Source organism: Canis aureus, chromosome 16 (genome assembly GCF_053574225.1).
Source record: "Canis aureus isolate CA01 chromosome 16, VMU_Caureus_v.1.0, whole genome shotgun sequence".
Taxonomy (NCBI): Eukaryota; Metazoa; Chordata; class Mammalia; order Carnivora; family Canidae; genus Canis; species Canis aureus.
Window position 1 is genome coordinate 6095716 of NC_135626.1, and position 20962 is coordinate 6116677.

At 45.7% G+C, this 20962-nt stretch overlaps 1 protein-coding gene across 12 annotated transcripts in view; it reads left to right on the forward strand.

The window, feature by feature from the left end:
• The window catches only part of SPTAN1 (spectrin alpha, non-erythrocytic 1), a 58686-nt gene that overhangs the window by 5724 nt on the left and 32000 nt on the right, over positions 1-20962 (forward strand). For all 12 annotated transcript variants that reach the window (XM_077850913.1, XM_077850916.1, XM_077850919.1 and 9 more), the window contains exons 2-21: positions 1768-2007; positions 3322-3447; positions 7867-8007; positions 8340-8486; positions 10134-10267; positions 10438-10582; positions 10660-10814; positions 11492-11627; positions 12663-12764; positions 13868-14005; positions 14443-14553; positions 15271-15348; positions 15488-15643; positions 15877-16081; positions 16583-16764; positions 17104-17347; positions 17538-17660; positions 18228-18445; positions 19248-19340; positions 19892-20026. In XM_077850913.1, the coding sequence (XP_077707039.1) occupies positions 1768-2007; positions 3322-3447; positions 7867-8007; positions 8340-8486; positions 10134-10267; positions 10438-10582; positions 10660-10814; positions 11492-11627; positions 12663-12764; positions 13868-14005; positions 14443-14553; positions 15271-15348; positions 15488-15643; positions 15877-16081; positions 16583-16764; positions 17104-17347; positions 17538-17660; positions 18228-18445; positions 19248-19340; positions 19892-20026 (3009 nt within the window). The remainder of the gene's footprint in view (positions 1-1767; positions 2008-3321; positions 3448-7866; positions 8008-8339; positions 8487-10133; positions 10268-10437; positions 10583-10659; positions 10815-11491; positions 11628-12662; positions 12765-13867; positions 14006-14442; positions 14554-15270; positions 15349-15487; positions 15644-15876; positions 16082-16582; positions 16765-17103; positions 17348-17537; positions 17661-18227; positions 18446-19247; positions 19341-19891; positions 20027-20962) is intronic.

The window sequence follows — 20962 nt, forward strand, 5'->3', positions numbered from 1 at the left end:
TTTAAGGTTACCCTCAGTTTTTGGTTTTAAGGATAGAAAATACTTTTTTTCAGACACAGTTATCTATTGATAAGAGAACTGTCTTCTTGAGCTCTGTTTCACCAAGGGCCTACCTTATTGGAGTGAAAAGGCCAACTCATTTCTCAAAATGCACTGCCATGTGTTCAGTCCAGGATTAATTAGTAATTCCCATTTGTTCAGTAGGTTGACACCTAGTTGTAGAGCTTCATTCTCCATTTGCAGTTCTTGTCACGAATCTGGCTTTTACCTGGGTGGAATTCCAAATTGACAATATGTAAAATATACCTTGGGTGGATAATGGAGCTCTGTCCACCCCTTTTACAAATGAATTCAGATCTTCTGCATAGCAGCTACAGCACTCAGCTTATACTCGGTCACTGATCAATACACCTTTTTTTTTTTTTTACACATTTCTTAATGGTCCGTGTATGCCAGAAATCGGAGATACAAAGATTAGGTTGCTCAGTCTAATTATACTGTGGGAAGTATATACAAGTGCTTTGTAAATCTGCAGAAAAGTGTGATTATATCTGAGGAGGGAAGGAAGGAGCATTGAGTATGGCTTGGGGAGGAGGCAGGATGGTACAGCTTACTCCTTTCAGCTGGGTATTGAGATATAAATAGTTATCTAGGCAGAAGAAGGGCGGAGCATTCTATACAAAAGACGCCTGGGTAAATAGCTTGGAGTCTTTATTTTTTTTTTTAAAGATTTTATGTATTCATGAGAGAGAGAGAAAGAGAGGCAAAGACACAGAGGGAGAAGCAGGCTCCCTGCAGGGAGCCTGGTGTGGGACTCGATCCCGGGTCTCCAGGATCACACCCTGGGCTGAAGGCGGCGCTAAACCGCTGAGCCACCCGGGCTGCCCTCACCACACTTTTTTTTTTTTTTTTTTTTAAGATTTTATTTATTTATTCATGATAGTCACACAGAGAGAGAGAGGCAGAGACACAGGCAGAGGGAGAAGCAGGCTCCATGCAGGGAGCCCGATGTGGGATTCGATCCCGGGTCTCCAGGATCATGCCCCGGGCCAAAGGCATGCGCCAAACCGCTGCGCCACCCAGGGATCCCCTCACCACACTTTTTAAGTTGCACTGTGAATGTTCTTTGGTGCACATTCACGGGAAACACAGCCTGTTCTTTGCGCAGGCACTCTAGTAGCCTGAGGAATACTTGTAGGATTGACATTTCCCAGTAACTGAGAAATCAGGGGCTCTGACTAGGTAAATTCTATTGGTTATTCACGTTAAGGACTCTGTTATTTTGTAATCATTTGCCTTTTTTCATTGAATAATGGGCTTGAGATCTAGAAAGATTAAAAAAAAAAACTAATGTAAGTAAGAGGAAATTCTAATTTTCATGCAATGGAATGCAGAGACCAGGTGAAAGGACTTTTGAATGGATTTTTCAGTCATTTGAGTACCAATTTGGCATTTCCTTTGACTCCTCAAAGCCCTTGTAGAATTGTAAACTCTAGTTCTCCTGGTTGTATTTTTCTGCTGAATTTGGCTGCGGTGTTGGTTAGGCATCCTCTGAGGGACCCATGTAGGCAGGTGTTGCAGCGAGTGGATGGCTATTTTTCACAGAGGAATAGAATCTAGGCTCATTGTTCTAGCCTCAGAATGGACTACCTTCTCCTTTGATTTGTCTGCCAGGGCTATCTGGTAATTCTTTCCTTCATAGAGGCTGATTCCATGAAATCCACTTTGGTCTTATGGTGCTTATTTTAGGGCCTTCTGTCTTTTCAGAAAATGGACCCAAGTGGGGTCAAAGTGCTGGAAACAGCAGAGGACATCCAGGAGAGGCGGCAGCAGGTCCTAGACAGATACCACCGCTTCAAGGAGCTCTCAACCCTTAGGCGCCAGAAGCTTGAAGATTCCTATCGATTCCAGTTTTTCCAGAGAGATGCTGAGGAGCTGGAGAAATGGATTCAGGAGAAACTTCAGATCGCGTCAGATGAGAATTATAAAGACCCAACCAACTTGCAGGTGTGTCTCATCTCCCTGAGATTTCTACCAGAACAAGTTCAAATGTTTTTGTCCCCAAATTACAGTCATTTAATTATGTCTTGAGTAAGAAGAACGTAGATCAGACGTAAGTAGCAGGACTAACTCACTATTCTGAAAAGCCCTTGGTGTGTGTTTTATACATACTAAGGGTGTATGTAAAATCTTGCAGGTATTTATCTTTTTTGGATGCTTCAAGCTGATGGTTTTCAAACCACTGGCTTGCAACCATTCATGGTCCTTCAGCATGATTCAGTGAAGGTCTGGGCTGAGCTCTTGGAGTAGGTGTTTTCGAGAAAGGCATGCTAACAGTGTTGCTGGTGGGAATTTATATTTAGGTGTCTCTTTAAGCAACTCACTGGTAAGTCAGCAAGTCTATAAAAATCGTTGAATTGTAACTGAAGTTAATTTTGTGGTATAAATTATGCCTCAGTAAAGCTGTTTTGTTTTTTTTTAAAGGACAAAGCTTTTCTTATTGATTTTTTTTTTTTTTTAAGATTTTATTTATTTATTCATGAGAGACACAGGGAGAGAGAGGCAGAGACACAGACAGAGGGAGAAGCAGGCTCCATGCAGGGAGCCCGACGTGGGACTCGATCCCGGGTCTCCAGGATCAGGCCCTGGGCTGAAGGCGGTGCTCAACCGCTGAGCCACCCAGGCATCCCATCTTACTGATTTTAGTGAAACACTTTTTTTTTGCAGGTGGAGCACATGGTTCTTACTATACCAGAGTCCAGGAAGAGAACAAAGTGTCATACAATGAGTGGATGTGGATAGATTTTTACCCAAATTGTACATGCTAAGAAAATTGTTGCTGTGACTCTGTATTTCTAGAGAGGATTGGATGTCCACATAAAGGCTAATTTCTTGACAGACAGTAAAGTAAGACAATGCAAAATTGTTGGTCCTCTGTGGCTGCACTTCCAGAAAGTTGTTATAGGGCAGCCCAGGTGGCTCAGCGGTTTAGCGCCACCTTCAGCCCAGGGCCTGATCCTGGAGTCCCGGGATCGAGTCCCACATCAGGCTCCCTGCATGTGCTTCTCCCTCTACCTGTGTCTCTGCCTCTCTCTCTCTCTGTGTCTCTCATGAATAAATAAATAAAATCTTAAAAAAAAAGCTGGTATAGATGAGGTCAGAGTAATTAAATAATTAAGCAGGTTGGGGGGATGGGAGGGATGCTGAAACTCCCTAATTAGAGGGAGCGAATTCAAGAGGGGAGAATAAAGGGACCTGGGGGATCTGAATGGTGAATTCTGTGTGGTTGCAGCTGTGGCTCACTTCATGGTCCACCAACAGGGCAAGCTTCAGAAGCATCAGGCCTTCGAAGCTGAAGTGCAGGCCAACTCAGGAGCCATTGTTAAACTGGATGAAACTGGAAACCTGATGATCTCAGAAGGGCATTTTGCGTCTGAAACCATAAGGGTGAGTAGGAGTAATACCTGGTATGGGAGGCCATCTGGTATGGGTGGCCATCTGGTTGGTGGCCAACCAATGTGGATTAAATGCCAGTTAGGGTTTCTAAAAAAAGACTTTTCTAGCCTCTTTTTTTTTTTTAGATTTTTACTTATTTTAGAGGGGGGTGGGGAGAGAACCTCAAGTAGGCTGTCTGCCGAGCATGGAGGGTGATACAGGGCTCGATCCCACAAACCATGAGATCATGACCTGAGATGAAATTACTAGTCAGATGCTTAACCAGCTGAGCCATCGAGGCACTCCACTTTTTTAGCTTTTTAAAAGAATTTGTGAAGTCTCCTAAAGGGGTTACCCACATCTTGCCTTTGTAATATGATGATTCAATATGAATGTAAGCTAGTATGTGTCTACTCAGTGGGGAAGTGAATACTCTTTTTGTAGAACAAATTAGAATTTGATTATACTTTAAAGATTACATAAATAGTAGAGGGGAGAGCATATTAGTGAAATTGCTGAGTTCGGGGATCAGGACAGAAAGATCAGTAGGATTAATCACAGATACCATAAAATTCTCTGTTGAAAATTCAAGGTCTGGATCTCAGTGGCTTGCCCTAGGAGGTGGTTTGCTGAGGTCCAGTTCCCATGCCAGTTAAGGGTCCAGGTGTAAGGGACGCCTGGGTGGCTCAGCGGTTGAGCGTCTACCTTCAGCCCAGTGCGTGATCCTGGAGTCCCGGGATCAAGTCCTGTATCGGGCTCCCTGCATGGAGTCTGCTTATGTCTCTGCCTCTCTCTCTCTCTGTCTCTCACGAATAAATAAAATCTTAAAAAAAAAAAAAAAGTCCAGCTGTGAGCAGTGACTTATGGCACAGCTGTAGTGATTGATAAAGCCAACTTTGAAACAGGCGTCCTCAGTATTTTTTTTAAGATTTATTTATTCAAAAAAAAAAAAAAAGATTTATTTATTCATGAGAGACACACACAGAGAGAGGCAGAGATATAGGCAGAGCAAGAAGCAGGCTCCTCACAGGGAGCCCAATGCGGGACTTGATCCCCAGAATCCGGGACCATGCCCTGAGCCGAAGGCAGATGTCCAACCACTGAGCACCCAGGTGTCCTTGTCCTCACAGTCTTTGATTGGGCTTGTTTGGTGCCAGTTCACTGATAACATTTCCAGTACCAAAGTATCAAGGGAAAGCAAACCTCTTCAGGATGAAGTATGCACACTTAGTTTCTCACAACCGGATGCTCTTACCTATTTTTTATTTACCTTATACCTATCTACATATCTTGTTCTTTGTCATCCAAGGTCACGTTTCCTTGAGGGACTGGCCTTTTCAGTCCCTTACCAGTCAAGGCAATTGTGGAGAGTTAGATGAACTAGATTCATAAGCCCTAGCTAGAAATGTCCCTACCATCCCCTGCTGTTCCCTGACATCCTTGTGAGGTTTTCATTCCTGTAGGATCTGGTCTGGTGTTTTTCAACAATAAATACTTGTCTCTCTTTTGTACTAAGATACTCCACAGTCTCATATTGAAGACTTGCAATCAGCCCTAAGCTTATTATTAATAATTAACTATTACTAGTAATGATTGTGAGTAGGAGAGAAGAGTAAATTTCAAATGCCACATAACCAGCTATTTAATTATAGTCAACCCATTTGGGTAATGTAACGTGTTTCTGCAATTAAATATGTAATGTGTCTCTTTGATTAAATGTAAATATCTCTCTGCTCATTTCTCCCTATTTTATATATAGTCTTAAATGAAAGCAGCATGCCTTAGTATTTGTTAGATAGAAGTTGTTTTCCCAGAGTGCCTGGTGCTTCTCCATCGTAGTATAACCAGGCTACAGGTGGGGAACATGAGAAATAGATGATGTATTTGACTTTAGTGATTAACCTGAAGAGGTGGAGACCCAATACTTACTTCATTCAACTGTTAGTAACGACCCTCCTCCTGAAGATCTTTTTTTTTTTTTTTTTGATTTTTATTTATGATAGTCACAGAGAGAGAAAGAGAGAGAGGCAGAGACACAGGCAGAGGGAGAAGCAGGCTCCATGCACCGGAAGCCCAATGTGGGATTCGATCCCGGGTCTCCAGGATCGCGCCCTGGGCCAAAGGCAGGTGCCAAACCGCTGCGCCACCCAGGGATCCCTCCTGAAGATCTTATTAAAGCAACTTTTAAAAGTACTGTTGGCCACTGTTTGTTGAATAGCTATTTATGTACAAACCCTTTGCCACTTTGATATAAGGCAGTGTCTGATCTTCACTGGAAGCTTGCTAGGTACCCCTAATCGGGATGGAAGGGAAAAAACTGAAGCTCAGAGGAGTTTGAGTAACTTATCCAAATTCCACAGCTAGTAGATGCCAATTGGAATTCCAGTCCATGCCTTTGTCTACAATTACTTTATTTTTTCCAAGCTATACTTCATTCCTGTTGGCTTTCCTTATTTTCTTTGCCAGCTGCTTCTCTGAAAGCTCCTGCTGTTTGCTCATGCCCCTATTGAGAAATCCACCTGAGTCAGAGCCAGGATTTCATCTCCACCCTGTTAGCTTTCAGTGCGTTTCCCAAGTGCACCTGCCTGCTTGCTCCCTCATGCTCTCCAACAGCACTACACTTGGGAAACTGGACTCTCTAATCTGCTGTGTTTACGAGATCAGATGCACCAGAAATGAGAGGGTTGTCTCAGGACTGGAGTGGGCCTTGCCCTAGTCCTTTACCTGAGGGTGTGAAAATGAACTTTGTGGGAGACTGACAATGGACTCGAGGGTGAGGTTTTTGGTCAGCCTTTGGTGGTCTTTTTAATTTTAGCACGGGACTTTCATTTAACCTTTACTGTCATGCTCCCGTGGTGATCCTGGTGCTTGATCTGGCCCCATAACTCAGTAACTGTGTTTGGCAGGTAGGTTAATGTGGGGGCGGAGGGTGAAAGGTGAAGATTGCTTCTATTTCATGGATAACCTGTCTGTTGCTGGTTTAGACTTTCACACCGTACCGGACGGCGTGGCGCCCCATAGTCACCGCCACCCACATTGGGTCCCACATCCGAGTAGGTGGAGTATTGAGTTGCTGCTGCTTGCCTCTTCCTCCCCCCCCTGCCTTGGAATGCCTTTCACTTCCTTCCCATTGACAGGCTGCTTTTGCAGCCTTCAGTGATGGAAGTGAATTGTGTGAGCATTTATTTCCCCCTGTTGTTTTCTCCTTTCAAGTAGAACATACACCCTTGTTTCTAAGAGGATCCACCCATGTTGGCTGTCCCGTGGCTTTCAAGTTTTTAGCTGGCTGGGAGGGGCATCTCAACCATGGGCGGATCTCTTCTGTGAGTGCTTTAGCCTCGTTGTGGGTTTTACTTCTGTCTCCCAGTGTTAACACAGAAACTCCCAGTATCTTCGGTAGGTATAATCAACACATTGAGATTGGGTTAGATACCAGAAAGCATTACGGAAGCTTGAATTGATGATTGGTTCCCTCCAGTTGTTTACATGTCCTTACTAGGACTGTGCCATGGGAACCCAAAGATGCTGGGAAGTATGTTGGGTCTGGGGCTGCCACTTGGATGAAGTTTGAAATAAATCCAACCTGAGATGTGTTGGACCACAAAGTACCGTTTTTGTTTTTTTTTTTTCCCCAAACTGCTTTTTCATAGAAGTTCCAGAACCTTTTCTGCCAAGAATCCTTTCTGATCGCTGATATGTTTCAGGACCCCATCTCTTCTACTTATATACAAAGGTGTTCCTATTGACTTGGCCCTCATCGTTATTTCTTAGCATTCACGATGCCTGTAGGATCTCGTTTTGTTGTTTCCCTCCACAAATTCAGAACGTACCCTTCAGTAATTTCCTTTTTTTTTTTTAAAGGATTATATTTATTTATTCATGAGAGACAGAGAGAGGCAGAGACACAGGCAGAGGTAGAAACCGGCTCCATGCAGGGAGCCCGACATGGGACTCGATCCCAGGTCTCCAGGATCACACCCTGGGCTGAAGGCGGCACTAAACCACCAAGCCACCTGGGCTGCCCCCCTTCAGTAATTTCTGCTCAGTTTCCATGTCAGTTCCTCTTGTCTTTCCACCCAGGAATCCCACTCAATGATTCAGTTACTAAGAACATTAATTATAAATAATATAATATTGGTAATAGTTGATCTTAAGTCCCCTGAAGTAGACTGGGAAAAAATCCACCTGCCAGAGGTCAGTAATTTTGTTCTTTAAGACCTACCAAACTACTGTGAGGTGTATGCTGTTTCCTATTCTCGGACTTCTGGTTTCCTCCCAGTTTGGGGCATATCTTTGGGGAAAGGGGGATTATCTTAAAAAAGACTTGTTCTGAGCTCTGATTTGTGGGGTTTCTGACTTGTGGGAAGTCTGTGGAGGAGCCAGATCCCATAGAAATGGTTGTGATCTCGGGGGCTGATTTTTAATCTGCAGACCCGTTTAATGGAGCTGCACCGCCAGTGGGAGCTGCTTTTGGAGAAGATGCGAGAGAAGGGAGTCAAACTGCTGCAGGCCCAGAAGCTGGTGCAGTATTTGCGAGAGTGTGAGGATGTGATGGACTGGATCAACGACAAGGTATCTTTCCAGGGGGAAGGTTTGCGGAGTAAACCTTAGTGAGACTGAGGCCCAGCCTTGAGCCAGTGTGAGCTGCAGAAGGCACATAGTGGAATTGCTCTAGCTCCATCTGCTCTCCGGGGTGTGCTCTTCTATAATTCTGAAGCCCAGAGTCTTCACACCAAAATACATGAGCTCAGCCTTTTAACAAGGAGGGGAGCTAAGATCAGATGACACAGGAAGCTGCATCCACTAAAGCTAATGAGGCACATCCCGATGGGTCTTGTTCATGCTGAGTTTCTGGGAGCTGTTGTTTTGTTGGTGACTCTGGCTCTGTAATGGTCCCCAAATAGGAAGCAATTGTGACTTCTGAGGAGCTGGGCCAAGACCTGGAGCATGTAGAGGTTTTACAGAAGAAATTTGAAGAGTTTCAAACAGATATGGCTGCCCATGAAGAAAGAGTTAATGAAGTTAATCAGTTTGCTGCCAAGCTCATTCAGGTACGTAGCAATGTGCTGTGTGATTCTTCCCAGATCGTAGTATTAACTTTCTGGTGTTTTCAGAAGAAGATTTTGATTATATTACCTAATTTCTGAGTGAGCAAGGTTTGGTAAGCCTGTCTAAGAGTTTTGTTTAGATCTGAGTAAGGCAGCCATGCTGGTAACTCTTAAAGTAGAAACTGCTTGCTAACCTGTGGCCACAGGCAGGAAGGGCAGAGTTCATTTCATCTGCTTCCTCCACGCACTTTCGGGTGGGGCTTGGCGATGCTTTTATTGGGTTGCCACAGGCAGGTGTCAGGGGTTCCCAGATGAGGGTGTGGTGCTGAGTGCTGCTTACAGTTGGCAGGCACCCACTGACGCCTGACTGCTCTCTTGGGTGTCTGGGGAACCTTGTAATGAATGGGCTCTCCACTGGCGGCTCCGAGCCATTAAGAGGGGCAAGTGCACTCTTTTCCCATTGCCTTCATGCTTGCTTCCATACTCTGCTTCTTTATCCTTAGCTTCCTCTGTAGGGATCAGAGGTTCCGGAGATGTCAAGCAGTAGGAACTAGCATTATTGCTATCAGAGAAATTTGATTTGGGGGAAATAAATCTTAAATTTATGGATCTGCTTCAGGGCTGGTACTTGTTCCCTTTCTGGCCAGTGATGAAAGAAGAGCCAACATTCCTCAGAAACGCCTCACCCTTCCACAGTGAGAGATGTGCTTTGCCCCCTCACTCTGCCCCAGAATCTTGGGGCATCCTGAGGTTGTGCTGAGAAAGCAGTCAGGCCAAGCCTAAGATCTCACAGATGGATCCCAGAACCCTCAAATGCTTCATTTATTACTTACATGTTATTTTTATTAAAACCAAAATGTGGCTGGTGGGGTAAGAGGCTTTTAAAGACCTAGCTCCAGTCTGAAGTCAGGAGCAAACTTCAAGATGAAGTATATAGGCAGGAATGGTTTGATAGGCTCATGAATGTTGGAAATAATGGATTTTCCAGTGCTTGGGACAGACATGGGTGCATTTGTGAGACTACCACACACTTGTAGCTGACGTGTTAGCACAAAGGTTTTTTTTGTTTTGTTTTGTTTTTCTTTAAAGATTTTATTTATTTATTCATGAGAATACACAGAGAGGAGAGAGAGAGAGAGAGAGGCAGAGACAGAGGAAGAAGCAGGCTCCATGCTTGGAGTCTGACATGGGATTCGATCCTGGGTCTCCAGGATCAGGCCCTGGGCTATAGGCGGCGCTAAACCGCTGAGCCACTGGGGCTGCCCGCACAAAGGTTTTTGGTATTGATACCCATCACTGCTTTATGACCTCACCATATATTCCAAGGGATAGATCATGTGTCTCCTCTTTTTATTAAGAGGAAATGGAAGCCAGTTTTATTTGTTTTAGAGGAAGTGAGAGCAAGCGGGGAGAGAATCTTAAGCAGGTTCACTCTCATGAACCCCAGATCATGACCTGAGCCAAAATCAGGAGTCAGACACTTAACTAACTGAATCACCCAGGCACCCCAGAAGCTAGATTTGAACAAGCTTTGCTTCATTTCACACATAAAACCAGTATTTCTTCAGAAAGATAAAGGTTTACTGAAGTGGGGACTTGGAGGAGCCAGGGGCTCAGGATCCAGGTCAGTCTCCACTCTCCCTCATGTAGGAGCAGCACCCCGAGGAGGAGACCATCAAGACCAAGCAAGATGAAGTAAATGCGGCCTGGCAGCGGCTGAAGGGACTGGCCCTTCAGAGACAGGGGAAGCTCTTCGGAGCTGCTGAGGTTCAGCGCTTTAACAGGTACCAAGCCAAAGAGGGCTGCTAGATGTGGGCACATACCTGAGGGACCTGGTTGAGTATATGGCACATGCCAAGGAGGTACTGGAGCTGCCAGGGGCCTTGCCCGGTGCAGCCTCCCCAGCTCCAGACAGTTGTCATAAGTGGCTGCACTGTTGCCTCCCATTCCACAGGGATGTGGATGAAACCATCAGCTGGATTAAAGAAAAGGAGCAATTAATGGCCTCTGACGATTTTGGCCGAGACCTGGCAAGTGTTCAGGCTCTGCTGCGGAAGCACGAAGGCTTGGAGAGAGATCTTGCTGCTTTGGAGGACAAGGTGGGTTTTGAAAGCAGCCAGTGCCATAAGTAAGTTAGCAAGGGGCATGAGCACAGTCTGATGGAGTGCATTTCCAGGTCAAAGCCCTGTGTGCCGAGGCCGACCGCCTGCAGCAGTCCCACCCTCTGAGTGCTGCACAGATTCAAGTGAAGCGAGAGGAGCTGATTGCCAACTGGGAGCAGATCCGGACTTTGGCAGCTGAGAGACATGCCCGCCTCAATGACTCCTACAGGTGGGGAATAATCTCCTGGAGCTCAGCAACTGGTGGTGTTGCACCTCTCTTAGAGAAGAGGGAAGGCGGGCCTAGGGGTCACTTCTACATACTGAGAGCACTGCTGTACACCTGCCAGGTTCCTGTACTAAGAAAGAAAATGCAGGTGACTTTTTCTACCGATGTTATATTTGTTTGGAGATTGGTCAGTCTATAGTGTGTGTGTGTGTGTGTGTACATAGTATTTATGACTTCATGAATATTCCTCCATCCTGTTTTGGTGCATTATGGCCAGTAGAAGTGGAAATCTCCTTAGCAATCAGAGCACAATGAATATACTATTAAAATTGAGTAAATCAAGGACTGGGAAATGAAAGAATGCTAATTACTAACTGGAGCTAGAACTGGGGAATGAACAGGAGGTTGGAGAGAAGGGACCAGATTGGAGAATTATGGTGATGGACACAACCTAGATTTTATTTTATTTTATTTTTTATTATTTTTTTTTTTACAACCTAGATTTTAAAGGATTGATTGCAGCCTTCTCTTGCTTTCCTTTACAATCAAACTGAAGAAGCCTCTGTGTCCCAGGATAGAATTGGCATGGTCTGAGGACAGAATTTGGAGCTTTAGGAAGGCATTTTTCATCCTGGGCTCTCCACTGGCAACATCTGATGACTTATCTTGGTTTTCCCCAGGCTTCAACGTTTCCTTGCTGACTTCCGTGACCTTACCAGCTGGGTAACTGAGATGAAAGCCCTTATCAATGCAGATGAGCTTGCCAATGATGTGGCCGGCGCCGAAGCCTTGCTGGACAGGCATCAAGAACACAAGGTAGCGTTTCCAACATCTTCCCGAAGGAAAGGCAATAACCTGTAACACATTTGGGGAGTACTCTTCCTTATGGCCAGAGTAGCTGAAACATTATTCACAGGTGGCTCTTATCACAGGATTGTTGTTGGCTTTGCCTTTGGAGACTGGTTCTGCCTGCTTCTCATAGGTGGTGAAGCTGGATAAGTGTCAGGAGACAGTGGTCCATACAAGTGAAGGGCCACGCCCTGGCAAGAGAGAAGCCCTGCTGTTCTGCGCATCAGTCATGTACTGTCTTAAATAATAACTTTGTTGAAATGCTGAATGTCATATTTATTGTAATTAAATTCCTTATTCTGGGTTTTTTTCCGTACCATGTCCCACAGAAAACTGGTTTTGTGAGCTTTTTCTTTTTTGGTATGTTTTTTATTGGAGTTCAATTTGCCAACATATAGTATAACACCGAGTGCTCATCCCAGCAAGTGCCCCCCCCAGTGCCCATTACCCAGTCACCCCATCCCCCCGCCTACCTCCCCTTCCACTACCCCTTGTTCGTTTCCCAGAATTAGGAGTCTCTCATGTTGTCACCCTCTCTGGTATTTCCCACTCATTTTCTCTCCTTTCCCCTTTAATCCCTTTCAAAGGTTTTTTTTATGACTAAGTAATTTTGGAAAACACCATGAAGCAGGATTTTAGAAATCATTATTGCTGAAAGTCTTCTGAGAGGTTTTAATGTGGAAGTTGTGAAAAAGTCAATATAGAATGTCAAATACACTAGTAACAGAAACATAATTTTAAAAAACTACTTATAATTGTTTCAAAGTATAATGTGCTTGGGAATACATCTAAACAAAAGTTGAGTAATATATTTGTAAAAAAGGCGTTCTGGCTTTGTTGAAAGACTGAAGAAAGACTAAAGGGGAATGTCTTATCTTACACATGATCTTTTATAAAGGTGGAAAAATTCTCCCCAGGATCTTTACAATCAGTACAGTTCCACACAAAAACACATTAAGCCTATATAAGTTGCTGGGCATAAATTGTCTTTTTTCCCTGTAGGGTGAGATTGATGCTCACGAGGACAGCTTTAAATCTGCAGATGAGTCTGGACAGGCCCTGCTTGCTGCTGGGCATTATGCCTCAGATGAAGTGAGGGAGAAGGTAAGAGGGGAGCGGTTCTTCAACTGAAAGTCTCTGAAAGCTGGTATCCATCCTCAAGCGTCCAGGCTGTTTTCACTCTGGTGTGTGAACGGCTTACACAGAGCTTGTGCCGGGAAGATGGGGGGGAGGGGGCGGCTTCTGGAGAGACTGAAAAAGAACACCTGTGTGTAGTATGGTGATTAATCAGAGAAAAAAGTTTCCATTCATTTGGGACGTTTGTGACATTTCCTACTTAGGACTTCACAGGGAGTTGAGTCCTGCATTATAGGTGAAGCCAAGAGGAAATGGCTTTCAGATGATGTATAGAAGTGTGTACAGGTTCCACAGTATCTGAGTATGCAGATAACCTGAGTAATGTTAGAGAATGATGTTTTAGCATCATGTTGACTACTTTTCAAGGACGTACTTTATTGTCAACTGTGGAACCTAAAAAGTTATGTATTTTATGGAACATCCACTGAGTTGACGTTTCTCAGTCTCAGCTGAGACTCCTTAACTCCATTTTTGCTCCTCACCTTTTAGAAAGAGGTACTTTTTCGGGATCCCTGGGTGGTGCAGCGGTTTGGCGCCTGCCTTTGGCCCAGGGAGCGATCCTGGAGACCCGGGATCGAATCCCACGTCGGGCTCCCGGTGCATGGAGCCTGCTTCTCCCTCTGCCTGTGTCTCTGCCTGCCTCTCTCTCTCTCTCTCTCTCTCTCTCTCTCTCTGTGACTATCATAAATAAATTTTTAAAAAAGTAAAAAAAAAAGACTTCTCTAAAAAAATAAAAATAAAAAAAAAAGAAAGAGGTACTTTTTCTTCTACCTAAAGTTTACTTAGCATTTTGACCTAACATCATTTGATAACGTGGCAGTAAATTAATTCCAGGTTAATTAGGGTTCCCTCTCCTACGTAGCATAAACATACCAGCTGCTCAGGATATTTGTGGTTTCCCATGAGTTGGCTGACACAAGTGACTGTAATTTGTCCCCTTTTGCAAACCAGAAAACAAGCCCAAAGATTAGTATGAGGATTAGAAATTCCAGGGCAGCCTTTCTGTTTGCCTGAGGGTGTCAGATCTGCCCTCCCTCCCCTCACGTCCTTCGTCTCCCCCCTCCTCCAAGCTGAGCATCCTGGCTGAGGAGAGGGCCGCCCTGCTGGAGCTGTGGGAGCTGCGCCGGCAGCAGTATGAGCAGTGCATGGACCTGCAGCTCTTCTACCGCGACACGGAGCAGGTGGACAACTGGATGAGCAAGCAGGAGGTATCGTTCACCCACTCACCCCATCTTCCTTGCTCTTTGATCTGCTGCTCAGGTGGCTTGCTTATTTCAGGCAGGAAATTATTAGCATTGCAGCTGTGCATCGGGTGAAGAGCCGGGGCAGCTCCTGGCAGTTCTGCCGGCCTTCCTCCTGCTGCTGGGGTTGCAAGACCCACAAGACAGACCCCCGGTTTAGAGATGAGTGTGTTGGTGTGGAATGACTTCTTACCAAAGAGGAGTTTTTGGAGTTTGGTTTGGTTTTGGGTCTGGAACTTAACACTTCATGCTATTGTTAGATTAGTTGTAAGTGAATCTAAAAGGACATGAGGCTCCTCCTTTCTTCTTGTCACACTTTGGCAAGCATAAGCTTTGCTTGCCGAAAGCCTTAAGAGATGAAGGACTAGGGTGTCCCTCTGAGTGCTTTTGCTTTCTTTCTCAAGGCCTTCCTGCTGAATGAGGACTTGGGAGACTCTCTGGATAGCGTGGAGGCGCTCCTCAAGAAGCACGAGGACTTTGAGAAATCCCTCAGCGCCCAGGAGGAAAAAATTACAGTAAGACCCCTTCTTGTTGTACCTTTGGGTGATCCTTAGACTCAGCCCAGAGTCTATTCTTCTGAAGGGTTTCTGAGCAGATGTGACAGGATCTGCATAAGAGGCACTTCCGTGGGGGCTTCAGATCTCATGGTGGTGGGGGAGCATGGCCTGGTAGGAGGCCTGCCCCAGTTTACAGGGTGAGATCTTTTCCTGACAACCTCTGTGACGATATTTACCTTTCACTAAAAGTAGTTAAAGAATTCAGGGAAAAAAAAAAAAAAAAAAAAATTCAGGACACCTGGTTTGCTTAGTTAGTGGACTGTGTGACTCTTGATCTTGGGGTTGTAATTTCAAGCCCCACTTTGGATGTGGAGATTACTTAAAATCTTCAAAAAATAAAATTGAAAAGTTAAAGTAGTTGGAGCTCATGGAAGAGGTATTTTCCCCTTTGAAAAGAGTTCTTAGAGGCAGGAACTGGAAGGCTGCTAACCTGTTTTGACCCCTGTCTGATCATACCAGGTATGTCATGAAATCATCTACAGTCTTGAAGGGAGCTAGCATGATAGTGTTGTTTCTTACTAATAACGTCAAGCAAAAACTCAAAAATTAAGGGGAAAACTGTGTTATGGTTCCGAGTGTTTCGTGACCTGTTCAGTTACTTTGCTCTGGAGGCCAAGCTGTGCAGCCACATGCTTACCAAGGAGAAACCCTTAATCTTCCCTCTTTCCCTCGTAGGCACTGGATGAATTTGCAACCAAGCTGATTCAGAACAACCACTACGCCATGGAAGACGTGGCTACCCGCCGAGATGCGGTACGTTTCCAGGTTCTCCATGCTCCTGCCCTTCTGTCCCCAGCTCTCCCTTCTGGGATGCATGTTGCCATGTAGCCTCTTGATTCAGAAATCTCTGGGGAGTAGGAGCCAGAGATTCACGTGGCTTCTTGTCTTTCAGCTCCTGAGCCGCCGCAACGCTCTTCATGAAAGAGCCATGTGTCGTCGCGCCCAACTGGCAGACTCTTTCCACCTGCAGCAATTTTTCCGTGACTCTGATGAGCTCAAGAGCTGGGTCAATGAGAAGATGAAAACCGCCACAGATGAAGCTTATAAAGTAACGTTCCGCCAGCATTGCCATGTAGCGTTTGGCTAGGAAGCTAAAGGCAGTTCTCACAGATAAATTGTAGCTAAAGAAAGAAATAAGAAATTCCAAAATCACACTATTTAGTGTAGGCTGTTTTCCACCCACCCCTCCCCCCTGCCAATAAAGAGAAGTAAGAAGATAACACAGAGTAGTTTGACATACTGAGGTTTGAGGTAGAACTCCCTTCTTCCTTTTATTGACAGGACCCATCCAACCTACAAGGAAAAGTACAGAAGCATCAGGCTTTTGAGGCTGAGCTCTCGGCCAACCAGAGCCGCATTGACGCCCTGGAGAAAGCAGGGCAAAAGCTGATTGATGTCAACCACTATGCCAAAGATGAGGTAGCAGCTCGTATGAACGAGGTCATCAGTTTGTGGAAGAAATTGCTTGAAGCCACTGAACTGAAGGGTAAGAGAAGGTATCTCTGGACTGTGAGAGAAATGCTAGGGGATTCCATGTCCCTTCCCAGTTAAGTGTAGGGACATACACCACCTAAGTAAGGTGGACCAGGAGACCTTGGGTGAGCAGGCTCATCTCCCATGCAGGAGTTACTTGCCTCACATTCTCAATACTTTTGCTAATGTGGCAAATGTGGTAACTGGGGGAGCCTGAGTGAGAAGGGAGAGATTCAGTTAGCCAGCCATGACTGAACTGGGCCCCAACACTGAAAAAGCTCAGTTGAGAGCCGAGGGCATTCAGTAATTATTAGCTGTTCCTCTCCTGTGGGTTAGAATGCTTCTTGTAGAACTTTCAAGTCAGCATCTTGTGTTCTTTACTTTTGTGATAGAGGTGAAGCAGGACTACAATCCTGATTCATGGTCCTTCACTAAGATGCCATTGTTTAGTGAGTAATCTTGGCAGAAGGATAGTGTTAACAAGTAGAAAATCAGACCTGCTCCTTTGACCCAGGGATAAAGCTTCGTGAGGCGAACCAGCAGCAGCAGTTCAACCGCAATGTTGAGGATATTGAGCTATGGCTGTATGAAGTGGAAGGTCACTTGGCTTCAGACGATTATGGCAAAGACCTTACCAATGTCCAGAACCTCCAGAAGAAGCATGCCCTGCTAGAGGCCGATGTGGCTGCTCACCAGGTAGAGTGTGGCTTGGGGGCTGTTGTCAGGCTTGTGGTATGGAAACAGAAGTGAAGAGTGGCAAGTAATCCCTCATTTTTGGAGAGATAAAGGGTGTTGATTTTCTTAGGTAGTCCTGTGTGTTCCCTATTCTTCTCCAATTAAACTCTTTCCTCAGAGCTTTCTGGAAGCTCAAAATGAGAGAAAGAGATGGCAAGAAAAAATATTCTTTGGGCTGGGAAAACAACTGTGTTACTTTTTATTTGTATATGATCAAACCACCCTTGAGGTAAGATCAGTCCAGAACCTTGATGCCAAGGCTGGTCCATGCTTTTCAAGACTCTCTTTTCCTGTTCCCAGGATCGAATCGATGGCATCACCATTCAGGCCCGCCAGTTCCAGGATGCTGGCCACTTTGATGCTGAAAACATCAAGAAGAAGCAGGAAGCCCTTGTGGCTCGCTATGAGGCTCTCAAAGAACCCATGATTGCCCGAAAGCAGAAGCTGGCTGATTCTCTACGCTTGCAGCAGCTCTTCCGTGATGTTGAGGATGAGGAGACATGGATTAGGGAGAAAGAGCCCATCGCTGCGTCCACCAACAGAGGTTAGTCTATTTTCATCAGATAAGAATCACATCTGAGAATGGGCTCTACCCTTGACCATAAAAGAGGTGCATATCAGAACAAGCAAGGTCAAGTGTAACTTAAACTTGAACCCCAGTAGAATCTTAAGAATGACAGGACTGACTTCTCTCTTGATGGCTTGGATGACCAGGGAGCGGTTTCTGCTTTCAGGCAAAGATTTGATTGGAGTCCAAAATCTGCTGAAGAAACACCAAGCCCTACAAGCAGAAATTGCTGGGCATGAACCCCGCATCAAGGCGGTTACACAGAAGGGGAATGCCATGGTGGAGGAAGGTGAGCGGTTGTCATCGGGCAGTGGCTCTGTGCTATCACTCTTCCTGTGTCCTTTCTTTGGTAAAGTGTGTGGACTTAAGTCAGATTGGGCTGTGGGGTTGAGTGTTTTCCCTGTTCTCTTTTTTTTTTTTTTTTTACTTTATAACCTTGACTAACCCTGCTCTCTCGATCTGAGTGTCTTACCTGTGAGATGTGGGTAATAACACCTACTTCTAACATAGTTGTGAGAGCAAGTAGGACAGTGTGGAACAGCCTGGTGCATGTCCCAGGGACTGAGGACTGGGGATGGCACTGTTAAGCTTTTATTATGTCTTGATGGTTCAGTCCCTGGTACTGGTTGGAATTACCTGCTTTGTAGAGTCTGGGTAGAGATCATGGCTTGAGGAGACAAAAATTGAGCAAATCACTTAAAAGGCTGGGACAAGCTCCTGCTAAAACAGGATCGTGAAGGGGCCTGGCCTGTCACAGTGGTGTAGCACAGGTGCCGTGGACACACGGAAGACCTTTTTGTCTGGCGACAGGCAGCCCCCTTAAACATTGTCCTCCCTTCCCTCACCCGCCTTCCAGGCCATTTTGCCGCTGAGGATGTGAAGGCTAAGCTCAGCGAACTGAACCAGAAGTGGGAGTCCCTCAAGTCCAAGGCCTCCCAGCGGCGGCAGGACCTGGAAGACTCCTTGCAGGCCCAGCAGTACTTTGCTGACGCCAACGAGGCAGAGTCCTGGATGCGGGAGAAGGAGCCCATCGTGGGCAGCACTGACTACGGGAAGGACGAGGACTCCGCTGAGGTGAGCGAGTGTGGGGAGTCTGCCAGGGCTCTCACTGGAGCCCTGGGTGTGGGAGGTGCAGCCTCTGCACTGTCGGTTTGATGAAGGCGTTGTAGAACCCGGTGTTTGCTTCCTGCTGTGGAAATGCAGTCATGCCAGAAGCAGAGAGGATACTAGCTGTCACTGCCTTCCACCGTGAGCATTTTGCCATTCTTGTCCACCTGTTCTCTCCACATGCGTATGTGCGCCTGTGTATGTGATCACCTTTTCTTTTCCCCCCCTAGTAATTAGTGTTTTTGAGTGAAGCTCTTCTGTTTTAATCAATAAAGGTCAACGCATAGCTCCTGGACCTCTTAGCTTACCAGTCTTCACAGAAACTAGAGTACTTGAGTGTTGACATGCAGCTTCTAGGACTCTCCAAGAGATGGAGGAGGGGAGAACTGAAAAGCCTGGGCAGCGGTGGCAGTAGTTAATGCTGAAGCCCTGCATGTGGCAGGGTGGAGGGAGCTTCCACACGGAGGGCAGTGTCCACCACACGCTTTTGTTTGCTGGTGATGTTTATTTCTGATGGGTGGTGGATTCACTGTGTGTGTGATACTGTGCTGTCTCCTTTTCTGTTTCCAGCAGAGGCACAGAGAGCAGGGAGAAAAGATATTATAATATTAGAGAGAGAGAGATTGAGTGTGTGTGTGTGGAACGGGAGATGAGAAAATCAGCGTGTAACTAAACCACATCTTAGGAGGGTGGCAGGTCAGTGAGGTGTCGTGGCTGGGGCGCCCTTGCTTCTTGTGCCATCGTCAGAGTGTGTGATTTTTGGTTTTAGGCTCTACTGAAGAAACATGAAGCTTTGATGTCAGATCTCAGCGCCTACGGCAGCAGCATCCAGGCCCTGCGGGACCAGGCTCAGTCCTGCCGGGTGAGCTGGGCTTTAGTTGAGCAGTTCCACAGCAGGGGCGGGGGAAGCTGCCAGGCTCAGGCACTTCTGGCAGGTGTGACGGCCATCGGCAATATTCTGGTGGCCTCGTTACAAAGTCTTGTGACGCCATGGGGATCCCTGGGTGGCTCAGTGGTTTAGTGCCTGCCTTTGGCCCAGGGAGTGATCCTGGAGTCCTGGGATTGAGTCCCACATGAGGCTCCCTGGATGGACCCTGCTCCTCCCTCTGCCTGTGTCTCTGCCTCTCTCTCTCTTTCTCTGTATCTCTCATGAATAAATAAATAAAATCTTTAAAAAAAGAAAACCAAAGTCTTGTAACACCAAGATGTATAAACCATTCAAAATGAGATTTTTTATAAAGACTGAACAGCTAAAGTTTGGGAATCAATTTTATTGGTTGCTTCAGAGATGGACTCTCATAAACGTGTGTTTGGTAAATTTGGTACAGCTGTTGAAATTGGGAGTCTGTCCTGTGTCAGGGGACACACCATGGACATCCTTTAACTGTGTTTGCCCTTCCTTGGGATTTTTAGCAACAAGTGGCCCCCATGGATGACGAGACTGGGAAGGAGCTGGTCTTGGCTCTCTACGACTATCAGGAGAAGAGCCCTCGAGAGGTTACCATGAAGAAAGGGGACATTCTCACTTTACTCAACAGCACCAACAAGGCAAGGCGTCTGAAGCAGTCACGTGTCTCTTTCCGTCAGCACTACCAGTTTTGTTCAGTTGTGTGCCTGTGGGCCATTGTGTCTGAAATGAGCCTGGGTTAGAATTTGAGAGGAGACTTGAGTTGCCCAGGCAGTCTCCCTCTTGATGTAGGTTCATTTTGTGGGTGATGGAGAAGGCAATCCGTCCGTCTTCCCGAACACCCAAAGGTGGTGTGGTGACACATACTCTAAAGGGTCACTTTTTTTCATGATTATACACCTGTAGGTGGAGTTCTTTCTCTCTAGAGCCAGAGTCTGCTTTTCTGGAACTTAAAGCTGTTGGTTCTTAATCTAGTTGAAGATAGCTGCGATGTCACCCCGTAGGCTCTGGAAGTTAAATGCTTCCTGGTTCATCAGCCACCTTTCCTTGAGGCTTTGAGATGAGGTGGATGGTATTCCACACGTTATCTGAGAGATTGCAAAAGATACTTGTTCAGGCTGGAGAGATGTTCACAGCCTTGTTAAAAACAGTTATTCCTATACTCTATACCCCACAGTTTACCCTGATCATTAGCATTTGAGAAAACCTGTGATTTGTATTTTCTGTTGTCTCTAAACCACCTTCCAGTTTATTTCTGGTTTACTCAACAGCATTGTCCCATGGAACTTGCTGTGTTAGTGGACATTTTATGTGTGTGCTGGCTCTGCAGTAGCTGTTACCACAAGTAATTATTAAGCACTAGAAGTGTGACTGGTTAACTGAATTTTTAAATTTAATTTTATTGTAACTTATTTAAATTTACATAGCCACATGAGGCATATGGCCACACTATAGTGCAGTTCTGGGGTGTCTGCTGAAGAGAGGGAATGCCCTTCATGTTGGGTGTCGTTATGGCATCCTTGTGACACGCTCTCTACTTGGCAGGTGACAGAGGACTGACACTTCAGTCCTTGAGC